Source organism: Dromiciops gliroides, chromosome 1, assembly GCF_019393635.1.
Source record: "Dromiciops gliroides isolate mDroGli1 chromosome 1, mDroGli1.pri, whole genome shotgun sequence".
Taxonomy (NCBI): Eukaryota; Metazoa; Chordata; class Mammalia; order Microbiotheria; family Microbiotheriidae; genus Dromiciops; species Dromiciops gliroides.
Genome location: NC_057861.1, coordinates 422,511,773 through 422,526,465, shown reverse-complemented (window position 1 = coordinate 422,526,465; position 14,693 = coordinate 422,511,773). Strand labels below are relative to the sequence as shown.

At 37.1% G+C, this 14,693-nt stretch overlaps 1 protein-coding gene across 2 annotated transcripts in view; it reads right to left on the bottom strand.

The window, feature by feature from the left end:
• Positions 1 to 14,693, bottom strand: part of ZFR (zinc finger RNA binding protein) — a 75,577-nt gene that overhangs the window by 22,727 nt on the left and 38,157 nt on the right. For both annotated transcript variants that reach the window (XM_044002111.1, XM_044002121.1), the window contains 4 exons: positions 14,380 to 14,499; positions 13,695 to 13,840; positions 6,566 to 6,728; positions 4,235 to 4,440 (listed from right to left, as the gene is read on the bottom strand). In XM_044002111.1, coding sequence (XP_043858046.1) covers positions 4,235 to 4,440; positions 6,566 to 6,728; positions 13,695 to 13,840; positions 14,380 to 14,499 — 635 coding nt within the window. The remainder of the gene's footprint in view (positions 1 to 4,234; positions 4,441 to 6,565; positions 6,729 to 13,694; positions 13,841 to 14,379; positions 14,500 to 14,693) is intronic.

Below are 14,693 nucleotides of genomic sequence, written 5' to 3'. Positions count from 1 at the left end.
TGTCAGTTTCCTCAATTATAAAATGGGGATAATAAGAGTATCTCCCTCTCCAGGCTCAAATAAGACAGTATTTGTAAAATGCTAAGTACAGCACCTAGAACACCAAAGGCACTTAACAGGTGTTTGTTATACCCTTCCCTTTTGCAAGGAAGGGCAAGGAGGCCAGTGTCACTAGATAGCAAAATACATAGAAGAATAAAAAGACTGGAAAGGTAGAAAGGGGCCAGATTATGAAGGGCTCTAAAAGCCAATGAGAGGGTTTTATATTTGATCCTGCTGGAGGGAATGAATAGAATGTGGAATAGAGGATTAACTAGCATGGGGAGACTTGAGGTAGGGAAGACATTTAGAAGGCTACTCCACTAATCCAGGTGTGAGTTGATGGACGGTAGTAGCACTGCCAGAAGAGACCCAGCAATAATAATAATATTACTAGGTCTGTAGCCCAAAAAGATCAAAGAAAAAGGAAAAAGACCAATAAGTACAAAAATATTTATAGCAGCTCTTTTTGTGGTGGCAAAGAATTGGAAACTGAGATGTCCATCAATTGGGGAATGGTTAAAGAAGTTACAGTGTATGATGATGATGGAATATTATTGTGCTGTAAGAAATAACAAGCAGGATGGTTTCAGAAACACCTGGGCAGACCTATTTGAATTGAGGCAAAGTGAAATGAAGAGAGCTAGAAGAACATTGTACATAGTAAACTGCAATATTGCAAAGATGATTGATCAACTGTGAAAGATTTAGCTATTCTGATTGATATAATGGTTCATGACATTATCAAAGGACCCATGATGAAAAATGTTATCTACCTCCAGAGAAAGAACTGTTGAACTCTGTAGGCAGATTGAAGTTATTTTTTCTCCCTGGGGGAGGGAGGGGACCATCCAGCTAATATGGAAATGTTTTGCATAATTACACATGTATAATGGGTATCATATTGTTTGCCTTCTCAATAGGTGGGGGATGACCCAAAGAAGGGAGAAAGTCTGGAATTAAAAATAAAAATTTAAAAAATAAACAGAAACATAACAAACTTGGAAAAAGTTTTGGGTATTTTTTGGGAGGGAGGGAAATGGAAAATCTTCTAAAATTAATTTTATTAATTTTGTTAAATATTCCCTAACTACATGTAAAAAAAATTTTTAACAATTATCTTAAAAAAATTTTGAATTCTAAATTCTCTTTTTCCCCCCATGTAGGAACTCTTGTCTCCTTGAGAAGTCAAGCAATTTGATTTTGATTGTACCTGTAAGATCATGGAAAACATCTCCATATTAGTAATGTTACAAAAGAAAACACAAAGAAAACATTAAAAATAAAGCATTTTTTAAAAGTATGCTTCAAAGTATATTCAGAGTTCATTAGTTCTCTCTCTGGAAATGGAGAGCATTTTTCATCACGGGTCCTTTGCAATTGTCTTGAACAATTGTTTTAATCAGAGTAGTCAAGTCTTTCACAATCATCCTTACAATATTGCTGTTACTGTGTATATGATGTTTTCCTGGTTCTGCTCACTTCACTTTGCATGAGTTCATATAAGTGTTTTCAGGATTTTCTGAAAGCATCTTGATTGTAATTTCTTATAAGACAATAGTATTCCATGACAATCATGTTCCACAACTTGTTCAGCCATTCCTAAATTGATGGGCATCCCCTTAATTTTCAATTCTTTGCCACCACAAAGAATTGATATAAATATCTGTGTACAAATAGGTCCTTTCCTCTTTTCTTTAATTTCTTTGGGACACAGAACTACAAGTCATACTGCTGTGTCAAAAGGTATAGACGGTTTTATCTCTTTGGACACAGTTCCAAATTGCTCTCCGGAATGGCTGGATTAGTTTACAACTTCAACAGTGCATTAGTGTTCCAATTTTTCCATATTTGTCATTTTTCTTTTCTGTTGTTACCCAATCTGATAGGTTTGAGGTGGTATCTCAAGAGTTGTTTTAATTTGCATTTCTCTAATCACTTGAGTAGTGGCATCTAGGTGACACAATGGATAGAGCCATCAGCCAGAGTCAGGCAGTTCTGAGCTCAAATCCAGCCTTAATTAGCTGTGTGAAGCTGAAAGTCCCTTACCCGTTTGCCTCAGTTCCTCATCTATAAAATAAGATGAAGAAGTAAATCACAAACCACTCCAGTATCTTTGTCAAGAAAACCCTAAATGGGGTCATGAAGAGTTGGACACAGCTGAACAACAACACAGTAAATAGTAATTTAGAACATTTTTCATGGGACTATTGAGAGCTTTGATTTCTTCTTAGAAAATTATCTGTATTATCTGACCATTTAGCAACCTGGGAATGGCACTTATTTTAATAAATTTGGCTCAGTTCCTTATATTTGAGAAATGAAGTCTTTATCAGGCAAACCTACTACAAATGACCCCCCCCCCCATATCTTCCTGTTTTCCGGTTTTGTTTGTGCAAAAACTTTTTCATTTCATGTAATTCAAGTTACCATTTTACTTTCCATAATCCCCTCTATCTTGTTTGAACATCTACTCTTCCCTTTTCCATAGATCTGACAGGTACATCTTCCCATGCCCTTCTAATTGATTTTTATCATCCTTTATGTCTAAATAATTTATCCATTTTGATATTTGCTATTTTATAAGTCTGCAGTTATTTTATATATTTTTTTGTTTTTGGTGGAGCAGTGAGGGTTAAGTGACTTGTCCAGGGTCACACAGCTAGTAACTGTCAAGTGTCTGAGGCCGGATTTGAACTCAGGTCCTCCTAAATCCAGGGTTAGTGCTTTATCCACTGTGCCACCTAGCCGCCCCCCCTGCAGTTATTTTAAATGGAATTTGTCTTTCTATCTCTTCCTGCTAGGTTTTGTTGGTAACATATGGAAATGTTGATGGTTTATTTTATAGGTAGGGTTTTTTTTTATATCCTCCAACTTTGTTAAAGCTGTTAATTGTTTCAACTAGTTTTTAAATTGATTCTCTCTTTTTTCCTTGCGGGGCAATGAGGGTTAAGTGACTTGTTCAGGGTCACATAGCTAATATGTGTCAAGTATCTGAGGCTAGATTTTGAACTCAGGTTCTCCTGAATCCAGGGCTGGTGCTTTATCCATAGCACCCCCTAGCTGATTTTCTAAGTATATCATCTCCAAAGAGTGATAGTTTTGTTTCTTCATTGTCTATTTTTATGCCTTCAATTTCTTTCTCTTTTATAGCTATAGCTAGTATTTCTAATACAGTATTGAGTAATAGTGATGATAACGGACATCCTTGCTTCATTCCTGATCTTACTGGGAAAACTTAAAGAACCTACTTGCTTGTGGTTTTAGATAGGTACTATTTATCTTTTTAAGAAAGGTTCCACTGATTCATATGCTTTGTTTTTAACAGGAATGGGCATTGTATTTTGTCAAAGGTCTTTTCTGCATCTACTGATATAATCATATGATTGAACCAGCCCTACATTCCTGGAATCCCATCTGGTCATAGTATGGGATCTTTCCTATAATCTCCTAGATAGTATTTTATTTTAAATTTATGCATTGATAGTGTTTTTTGTTATATTTTGGTTTTGGTGGGACATTGAGGGTTAAGTGATTTGCCCAGGGTCACACAGCTAGAAAGTGTCACGTGTCTGAGGCTGGATTTGAACTCAGGTCCTCCTGAATCCAGGACCAGTGCTTTATCCACTGTGCCACCCAGCTGTCCCCTGCATTGATACTTAAACAAGTTGGTTTAGAATTTGCTTTCTGCCTTTGCTCTCCCTGGTTTAGGTATCAAAACCACATCTGTGTCATAAAAGGAATTTGGTAGAGCTCCTTCTTTACTTACTTTTTCAAATAGTTTATATAGTAATGGGATTAAATGTTTGGTAGAATTCATTTATGAATCCATCTGGTCCTGAAGACTTTTTCTTAGGGAGCTCATTAGTGACTTGCTCAATTTTTTTCTAAAATTGGGTTAAGTATTCTATTTCCTCTTCCATTAATCTGGGAAGTTTATATTCTTGTTATGGGAAACCTCTGATCCTTACCATGTCCAACCAATTCCATAGAACTCCTTATGAAACATACTACTGGCCTCCTGAGAGATGATGAATCATGGTGCACACTGAAGCTTATTTTTTAGTATGCTTGACTATGCATGTTTTTTTTACAAGGATTTTATGTTTCTTTTCTCAAAGGGATAATGGAGGAGAGAGAAGAAAAGGTGGATTTTTGTTCATTGAAAATGAGAAGAAACAAAAAAAAACCTTACCTGTCTTTACCCCCTTCTTTCTTGTCATCTCCTTCTTTGCTTTTGCTTTTCTCATGATCAGACATATTGTCTGAAACAAGTTTGAGTGCCCGTTCAGTGATAGAAACAATTTTCTGAACTGCCTGTAACTCCTCTTCAGTTGGATATATAGCTGCATGTTTTGTCATTACATAACGGTCATCAGATGAATCAGGACGACGTAAAGGCTGTGTAGAAAAAAATAAATCGTTATTACTTCATTTAAACAAAGGAAAAATTTTGCTTCTGTTGAAATAACATTTAATTTTTGACTTTAATTTAGAAAAATTAATTTGCACCTCTGAGGTTCCACTTTATACCCATTAAATTGGCTATGGTTTAACAAAGAGAAAATGACAAATATTGGTGGGGCTGTGGAAAAAATATGGACTTGGTTGCATAGTTGGTGGAGATGTGAAATGGTCCAGCCATTATGGAAAGAAATAGGGAATTATGCCTCTATGCACACCCTCTGACCCAGTTATGACACTTCTATGCTTATACCCCAAAGATATCAAAGAAAAAACCATCCCATCTGTACAAAAGTATAGTAGCTTTTTGTAGTTGTGGAACTGGGAATTAAATCAGGTGCCCATCAACTGGGGAATGGGTGAACAAACTGTGGCATGATGATAATAGAATACTATTATGCCATAAGAAATGACGAAAGGGATGATTTTAGAGAAACCTAAGGGAGACTTACTTCTATGGGCCGATACAGAGTAAAATTAGCAGAACCAAAAGAATAATTTATATAACCACAATAATATAAAAAGGAATAATTCTGAAAAACTGAATAATTCTGAAAAACTTAAGAATTCTGATCAATGTAATGACCAACAACCATGATTCCAGGAATGATGATGCTACCTATCTTCTAACAGAGGTGGAAGAAACATGCAGAATGAGACACACATTTTTGGACATGATTTATTGATACAGGAATTTGTTTTAATTATTATGCTTATTTGTTACAATTTTTTTTTTTGCATGGGGTGGGAGAGTGAGAATAAAATGCTTAATAACTAAAAAAAAAAAATAAAATCCCTAACATTTAATTTAAAAATTTTCCCCCCAAAACTATCTTATTCTTTTAATAGCAATAAACAACTACACAAATTTTTAAATCTACTCTATGCTTTTTTATACCTGTAAAAATAAAAATGCAAATTCACAATATAAAGTGTTTAACATAGATAATTTATGTATAAAAGCCTATATTGAACATTTTTCCTAAAATAAATAAAATCTATTTTGGGGGGGGGATCCATAAACGTTACACTAAAACTGCACAAAATTAAAAAAAATTGGTATACTTTTCTATTTTACAAATCTGTCATTTTCATACTTTTTTCTCCTGTAAGTCTCCACTGTGCAGGTTACTCACCATGACACCTCTTCTTCTACACATCTACACGTAAGCCCAAAGTTGGAGTGATGAATGGAGTGAAAAGAAAGCTTTCTCTTTTTCTCTATGAACAAATATTCTCCTACTCTTGATTCTATTCCTCTGGGAAATGTATTTACATAAGAACACAAATCTGGAGCTGGAAGAGAACTTTGACACCAACTAATCTAATCTCATTTTACAGATGAGGAAGCTGAGGCCCATGGAGAGGTTAAATGACCAACCCAAGGTCACAGAGGTAGCAAAGCAGCAGAGGCATGATTTGAACCCTAGTCCTCTGACTCCAGAGCCAGTGTTCTTTCCTCTGTACATATTCCTAACTTCCATGTATTCTTTTTCCCTCTTGTTGATCCTCAAATGACTTGGACCTCTCCTGATGAGAAAAGGAGAGCTAAATTTGAAGCATGGTGATTAAAGTTAATGCTTTTCATCAGGAGAGACCTACTTGTATAGTTATCATGCCTTGATTTTAATAATTTTTTCTTTACACATTTAATAGGATCAGTTTCGTATGATCAGGGAAAACAGGAAAACAAAAAAGTTCCAAGTCACTTGTAACAGAAAGTCAGAATATGCTCTGAGGTCAAAGTAAAAAGAGTAGCTTTTCCTGGTCCCTTCTTTTATACCAGAAGACAACAAGAACTAGATAAGCTTTTATGTGAAGAAATAAAATTTCAAAGGCAATCCTGTTTGAGTTGATGACAAGTGAAAACCAATATGCTAAAATAAAGGATTTCTATGGAAGCATCAAGAAAGCCACAAGAAGTTCTCATATACCCAGGGACCTAGCTGGAAGGTCAGATGAAAATATTAAAAGTAATGTTCAAGAACATTTTTTCCCCTCTCTTAATGCCAAGATAGTGTTCGATGTTATCTCATCCAAAATTTTCAAAACCCAAACTTACTGCAGGTCCCTGAGGCTGAGGCGGCATTCCTGGTCTGACTCCAAGGAGGCCTAGTGGCCCTGGAGGACCATGAGGATATCCTCCATCAGGCATTCGGCGACGGTCATCCCAGTGATGCTGTTCTTCCTCCATTCTCCTCCAGTACATATCTTCTTCATAGCGTCTGAAATTTGTTTGCATTACATGCTTATGAATAAAAGTACAGACATTACTAATAAAACAATTTTGAATTAGCCATTAGATTATAATTTGTGACCGATGAAAAGCAAAAAAGCAAAAATTGGGGAAGATTCATGTTCAATGTATAGGCTACACGGTCTTCTCTATTACATCTAATTGCACTATTTTGATTCTATGAGTGCAGATGAAATCAATCTTTTTATGGAGCAGTAGCAGGGGAAAAAAGAGAAGAAGGAAGAGATAAGAATATTAAATTTAATGCTTGGAGACTCTAAGTAGAGAAAAGGTATCATTCCTTCCAGCTTTCTCCCTTTTAACTCTCCCTGACCATCTCAGATTCATTTATTCTTTCTTGTTCTGTTCCTCATAATGATAGTCTCTTGCAAGACAGAGTGAGAACTGAGAATCTTTTGCAACGAAATTTCTATCTCTAAGAGGCTAGTGATTTTGCAGATGTTTGGCTTGGAGATTGTATGGACAGATTGATTTTTCTACTTTTAGAGTAGGAATAATATGTGTTTCTAAGTGTATGTACATAATACATATGTGAGATACACACACACATACATATGCAAACAGTGAGTATAGTATAATGTAGTGTAGAAAGAGGGCTTGGTGGGGCGGCTAGGTGGCGCAGTGGATAAAGCACCGGCCCTGGATTCAGGAGTACCTGAGTTCAAATCCGGCCTCAGACACTTAACACTTACTAGCTGTGTGACCCTGGGCAAGTCACTTAACCCCCATTGCCTCACTTAAAAAAAAAAACACAAAAAACCAAAACAAACAAACAAACAAAAAACAGAAAGAGGGCTTGGGACTCAAAGATGACTTCAAATTCTTCCTCTGACATCAGAGTTCTATAACCATGGGCAAATCTCTTAACCTAAGGCTTAGTTCTGTTATTTGTAAAACTGGGATACCAGCCGTGGTATCTACATCAGAGTTGTTATGGGGCTCAAATGAGACTCTACTTTTTTTTTTTTAATTTAGGTGGGGCAAAGAGGGCTAAGTGACTTACCCACAGTCACACAGTTATTATTAAGTATTAAGTGCCTGAGGCCTGATTTGAACTCAGGTCTTCTTGAATTCAGGGTGGTGCTTTATCCACTGCACCACCTAGCTACCCTGAGACTCAACTTTGTAAACTATAAGGTATATATTTACGACTCCTAAGACCAATAAGGCTTACACCATATGTGCTGAACAGTGCAAACAGAAGCTAGACTCTGAGTTCATATAGGCCAAATTTTCAGGAAACGTGGTTTATATTCAGGCAGATATAGGAGGGACTAAATCAATAGTTAATAAACCTTATGTGCCAGGCACTGTGCTAAGTGCTAGGGATTAAAAAAGAAAAGTAAAATAGAGTTCCCACTCTTAAGGAGCTCACAAGTCTAACAAGGAAAACAATACACAAGTAACTGTACAAACAAGTTATACACAGGATAAAACAGAAATATTCAATGAGGAAAAGCACTAGAATTACAGGGGGTTAGGAAAAGTTTTCTAGAAGAAGCTAAGATTTTAGCTGGGACTTGAAGGAATCCAGAGAAGCCAGAAGGCAGAGATGAGAAGGGAGTGAAAAGGTCTGGCGTTGAGAATGGTGTCTTGATCAAGAAGTAGCAAGGAGGCCAGTGTTAATGGATTTCAGAGTATTATGTAGTGGAGGAAAGGTAGGGGTCAGAGAATATTATAAAGGGTTCTGAATACCAAACAGAGGATTTTATATTTGATCCACGAGATGACAGGGAGCCACTGGAGTTTGCTGAGTACAAGAATGACACGGTCATATCTGTGCTTTAGGAAGATCATTTAGGTCCTGAAGGATAGACAGGAGTTAGAAGAGATTGTGGCCGGCAGATGAGATCAGCGGGCTATTGCAAGAGTCCAGGCATGGAGTAATGAGGCCTCACAAGGGTGGTGTCAGTATTGTAGGAGAGAATGAGGAATATTTGTGAATCGTTACAAAGAGAAAAAAGTGAGGACTTGAAGATGACATCTAGCTTCTAGGACTGAAGGGTTGGGAGTGGTGTCCTTGACAGTAATAGGTAAGTTTGGAAGAGTTTAGATAATGAGTTAATATGGGACATACTGAGTTTGAGATGTCTATGAGACATCTAGTTCAAGATGTTTAATAGGTAGTTGGAGACTTGAGACTGGAGGTCAGTAGAGAGATGAGAGTCGAATAACAAAATCTGAGAATCATTAGCACAGAGATAATATAATTCATGGAAGCTGATGAGATCATCAAATGAAATTCTATAAAGAGAAGAGAGGGCCCAGAACAGAGTATAGAAGTAAGAACAGGTCCTAGATATATGATTTCATTGAGATTGGGACTGTCTAAAAGTGCAGATGGGTACTCTTTCTGCAACTTATGGTTTCAGAGATTTGCCTAGCATACTGAAAGACTAAATGATTTGTCCAGGACAAAATACCTAGCAAACGTCACAGTCGTGATTTACATCCAGGTTTACTTGGTTTTGAGGTCAAGTTCACTATCCACTACCCCACACTGTCGTTTGTGTTATAGGTATAATAACAAATAGAAAGTTTAGTATGTTATGATCATTAAAAAAAAACTACAAATAAAAACAATTTAACTAGACTACTGGGCCTAAATGAGTTAATAAAACTGTTGTTATGCTAAGTCACAAAATTTTACTACTCTATAAATCACTAAACTTGAAACCCCTCAGACAAAAGTTTTTTTACATACTCTTTTGAAGGGGGGTTATCATTAGTTTTCTTGGAAACAATCCAGTGTTTCCCAATTTTTCCATTGAGGATGTGTTTATTATAATCAAATTTAATGTAAACCCATTAAGCTTGTTCTTTCTTGTCCTGTTCTCAAAGGAGAAATAATTATCATTCATATTGTTTCTTCATATGTCTGCTTACCAATACTAAGATTCTGAAATCTACCATAATTGTCAAAACAATTTCCAATACAAAAATCAAATTAAGCCTTAAAATGTTTTGAATATATGCATTCTAATAAATGATGTTTTTACAATCAAAATCAAAGCTTCATCTCTAATTAGTTTGTACATTTTTATTAACCAATTTAGTTTATAAAAATTAATATATTAGAACCAAAGGGGAAGAAAGGTAGTAATTGCTTAGACTTCCTGACACAATTACCCCCCCCCCAAAACTCCAAACACAGCCAGAAAACAACTCCCGGAGCAGCAGAACCCACAAAAAGATGGCTGAGATTATATTCCAGCTAAAGACACCTTGGAAGTTCAGCAGAAGGGGGAGCCGGGCTGGAAGGAGAGTCCAGCCCCACAACTGTGCCAACACAAATATAGCCCCAGGCAGGCTGAGCCAGAGAAACTTACCCCTGAGGCTCCGAATCACTAAATTTCTGGAACTAAGCTCATGGTCTGGTGAGAGGGCTGAACAGCTAGCTGGATGCAGGGAGTCTATGGGGGGATTGTCTTACCCCAGTGGGGAACCAGGAAGAAACCTTGAGCGGTGGTGGTCCAGGTGGGGGAGGGACGCAGGCTCATTGGAGCTAGCAACCAAGGCACATAAAGTTTTGCTGGCTGGTTGACTGGCAAGTTGGCCTGGGGTTATCTATGGACCAGAGAAAGGGCCAGGCAAGTGAAGAAACTGCCCCTCATTAAATCATAACACCTAGGACCCCCTGAAGCTTGGGACAGTATGTCCTGGAAGCAGGACCTCACACTAAAAAGTTAAAAGTCAAATGAAAGACAGGCAGGATAAGCAGGCAGAGAAAATTGCAAACCATAGAAAGCTTATTTAGTGACAAGGAAGATCAAGGTGCACCCTTAGAAGAGGATAGGAATATTAGGGCCCCTACATTTAAAGCTTCCAAGAAAAATATTAGTTTCAGGCCACAGAGGTGCTCAAGGGGCAGCTAGGTGGCACAGTGGATAAAGCATCAAGCCCTGGATTCAGGAGGACCTGAGTTCAAATCTAGCCTTAGACACTTGACACTTATTAGCTGTGTGACCCTGGGCAAGTCTCTTAACCCTCAATGACCAAGAAAGAAAGAAAGAAAGAAAGAGAGAGAGAGAAAAAGAGAGAGAGAGAGAGAGAGAGAGAGAGAGAGAGAAAGAAATAAAAAAGCAAAAAGACAGGTGCTCAAAAAGGACTTTGAAGATAAAGTCAGAGAGGTAGAGGAAAAATGGAAAGAGAAATAAGGGTGATACAGGAAAGACATGAGAAAAAAGTCAACAGCTTGAAAAGTCAAATGGAAAAGCTCTCTGACAAAAATAATTGCCTAAGAATTAGGATTGAACAAATGGAAGCTAGTGACTTTATGAGAAACCAAGACACAATAAAGCAAATCCAAATGAATAAAAAAACAGAGGGCAATGTGAAGTATCTTCTTGGAAAAACTGATCTGGAAAACAGATCCAGGAGAGATAATTTGAAAATTACTGGACTACCTGAAAACCATGATCAAGGAAAGAGCTCAGATATCATCTTCTAAGAAAGTCAGGGAAAATTGCCCTGATATTCTAGAAGCAGAAGGTAAAATAGAAATTGAAAGAATCCACCGATCACCCCCTGAAAGAGATCCCAAGAGGAAAACTCCCAGGAATATTATTGCCAAATTCCGGAGCTCCCAGGTCAAAGAGAAAATATTGCAAACTGCCAAAAAGAAAGAATTTAAGTACTGTGGAGAGCCACATTCAGGATAGCAAAAGATCTAGCAAGCTTCTACATTAAAAGACCAGAGGGCACGGAATATGATATTCCAGAGGACAAAGGAACTGGGATTATAACCAAGAGTCACCTACCCAGCAAAACTGAGTATAATCTTTGAGAGGAAAAAATGGAACTTCAATGAAAAAGAGGACTTTCAGGTATTTGTGATGAAAAGACCTGAAATGAATGGAAAATTTGGCTTTCAAATACAAAACCCTAGAGAAGCATAAAAAGGTAAACAGGAAAAATAAATTAAGAGGGATGTTAAAAGGTTAAACTGTTTACATTGCTACATGAGAAATTGGTACTTCTAAACTCATAAGAACTTTCTCAATATTAGGGAAGAGGATAGAAATAAATTTAGACAGAGGGCATAGGTGGGAATTGATTATGAAGGGATGATATCTGCAAAGTATTTTATGTTTATCTCTTTTTGTGGGGTGGAGTTGGGTGACATGCCTGAGGTTGTGCAGTAGGTGAGTGCCTTGTGTCTAGGGCCAGATTTGGGCTTGGGTCCTCCTGGGTCCAGGGTAGGTGCTTTGTCCACTGTGTCACCTAGCTGTCCTTTGGTGACATCTTTAGGGTAAAATTGAGGGGTGAGAGGAATGCACTGGGGGAAGGGGAAGGGGAAAGGTAGAATGTGGGTGAAATCTCACATGAAAGAAACAGGGAAGGGGTTATGGAGTGGGGGGAGAGATGGGGGAAGAGTAGGGCAGTAAATGAATTTTACACTCATCAGAATTGGTTCAAAGACCATAATCTCATCAGAGTTGTCTCAAGGAGGGATTAACATACACACTCAACTGGGTAGAGTAATCTATCTATCCCTGCAGGAAAACAGGAGGGGAAGGGGATAAGGGGGGAGGGGCAAAAGAAGGGAGAGCAGACTGGGGGAGGGGGTAGTCAGAAGCAAATCCCTTTTGAGGAGAGATAGGGTGAAAGAAGATAGATAATAGAGTAAATATCATGGGGAAGGGAATAGGATAGAGGGAAACAGCAATAGTAATTGTGAAAAAGAGAAAAGGAAAAAAAATCATACAAAAAATATTTACAGCAACTCTTTGTGGTGGTTAAGAATTGGGAATCAAAGGGATGTCCAAAAATTGAGGATTGACTGAACAAGCTGTGGTATACAATTGTAATGGAATGTTAGTGTGCTATAAGAAATGACAAGCAGGATGATTTCAGAAAAACCTGGAAGGACTCATGAATTCATGTATAGTGAAGTGAGCATAACCAGGAAGACACTGTGTACAGTGACAGCAGTATTGTTCTATGAGCAACTGTGAATGACTTAACTACTCTCAGCAATGATCCAAGACAATCCCAAAGGACTAATGATAAAGCATACTACACCTCCAGAGAAAGAACTGATATTGACTAAACACAGAATAAAAATAAAAAGTGTACTTGTGGATTGTGCATATATGACTCATACAGATGGAGGGGGTAGGAAAGGGAGAAAAATTTGGAACTCTAAATCTTATGTAATGATTGGAATGACGCCACCTGCCGGATACTTTAGCCCTTACACTTATAAAAATGAATGTTAAAAACTACCTTTACATGTAACTGGAAAAAAATTTTTTTAAATCAATAAAGAAGGAATGGAAAGGGGGGGGAGAAAGAACCAAAAGAACAAATTATTTATCTTTAGCACCTGAGGCTACCTAGTGATTCCTCCCTCAGACATGAAATTCAACATTTAGGTGATTTGTTTAATTTTGCTAAAAAAGTTCCAAAACATTCCTTTAAGGAGCTACAATGTGAGCAGATTCCTGCTGCTGCTCCCTGAAAGTTTCAAGTACAGTAAACAAACTTACATTGCCTAAAAACATCAAAGTTACCATTAATTTATTCAGGTATTCACAACTAAATTGTTTAGCAAGTATAAGGCAATTTTTCATTTAAAAAAAAATTTTTTTCATTAAAAAAGAATTGGGGCAGCTAGGTGGCGCAGTGGATAGAGCACGGGCCCTGGAGTCAGGAGTACCTGAGTTCAAATCCAGCCTCAGACACTTAACACTAGCTGTGTGACCCTGGGCAAGTCACTTAACCCCAATTGCCTCACAAAAAAACAAAAAAACAAAAAATTTTTTTTTGGGGCAGGGCAATGAGGGTTAAGCAACTTGCCCAGGGTCACACAGTTAGTCGTCAAGTGTCTGAGGTCAGATCTGAACTCAGGTCTTCCTGAATCCAGGGTCGGTGCTTTATCCACTGCGCCACCTAACTGGCCCCCATATTTTTTAAAAATGAAAAATAGTACCTCATTTCCATTCTCCAGCGCTCCTCTTCTTCACGTCTTCTCCAGTATTCTTCCTTCTGCATTTGCTTCCTCATTTTCTCTTCTTGAATTTTTCTTGCTCGAATACTGGGCTTTACTTCCACTTGTAAATCTGGATTTACTTTTTTCTATAAACAAAAATTTATTTTTCATCAATCTTTTCAGCACATTTTTTCAATATTATGTGTATTTATTTAGTTATATTCTTTTAAATTCTCCCATTGAAGGCAAGTCATTACAGCAAAGCGTCACTAATTCATAATAATTGGAAAGAAATTGAATAAAATTAATATAGTTTTCAGATATATATAGTAACTCAAATTAGACTCCCAAAGTGTCATATGCAGAAATTACACCAAAGACTCTATATGTCTGGAGATTCTCACATCTTTCAAACATTCTATGGTCATGCAATTATAATTTCTTAGTATGCCCTTAAAATTCCAACAAGAAATAAAAGAAAAAAAGTGATTAAACACATGGGTACATATAATTTCAAATATGTAAAAACTAGGAAGTTGCATTAATTTCAGTGAGAAAAAAGATTTGTCTTGTGGGTCACCCTTAGACTAAGAGTTCCCATATGATCAGAATGATGTCATTTTGATTTTTTTGTTTTCTAGGATGTAAATATAAATACAAAGCAACAATAGCAATCCCCACTAACTTTATATTGAAGTCTGTGCCTTCTTCCTTTTAAGTGCATCTCCTTGGCATTGGGATCATTAAAGCTACACTCACATAGCTTACAATGGAACCGAATTACTTTCCCTTCATCATTTCGTACCTAAAGAAACAAATGAAGAAAATTAAAAACAGGAAGATATATTTATATATTAAAATTGATATCATTCATTCATTTTCAAAATTCTATAGGCTAATGATGGAAAGACTATTTCATTAATCACAATTAGTTGTAGCCAGAGAAAGGAAACACAAAGTGTCTGAAGTGCTTGTGGGCTTGACAGAGTGGCCCATCAA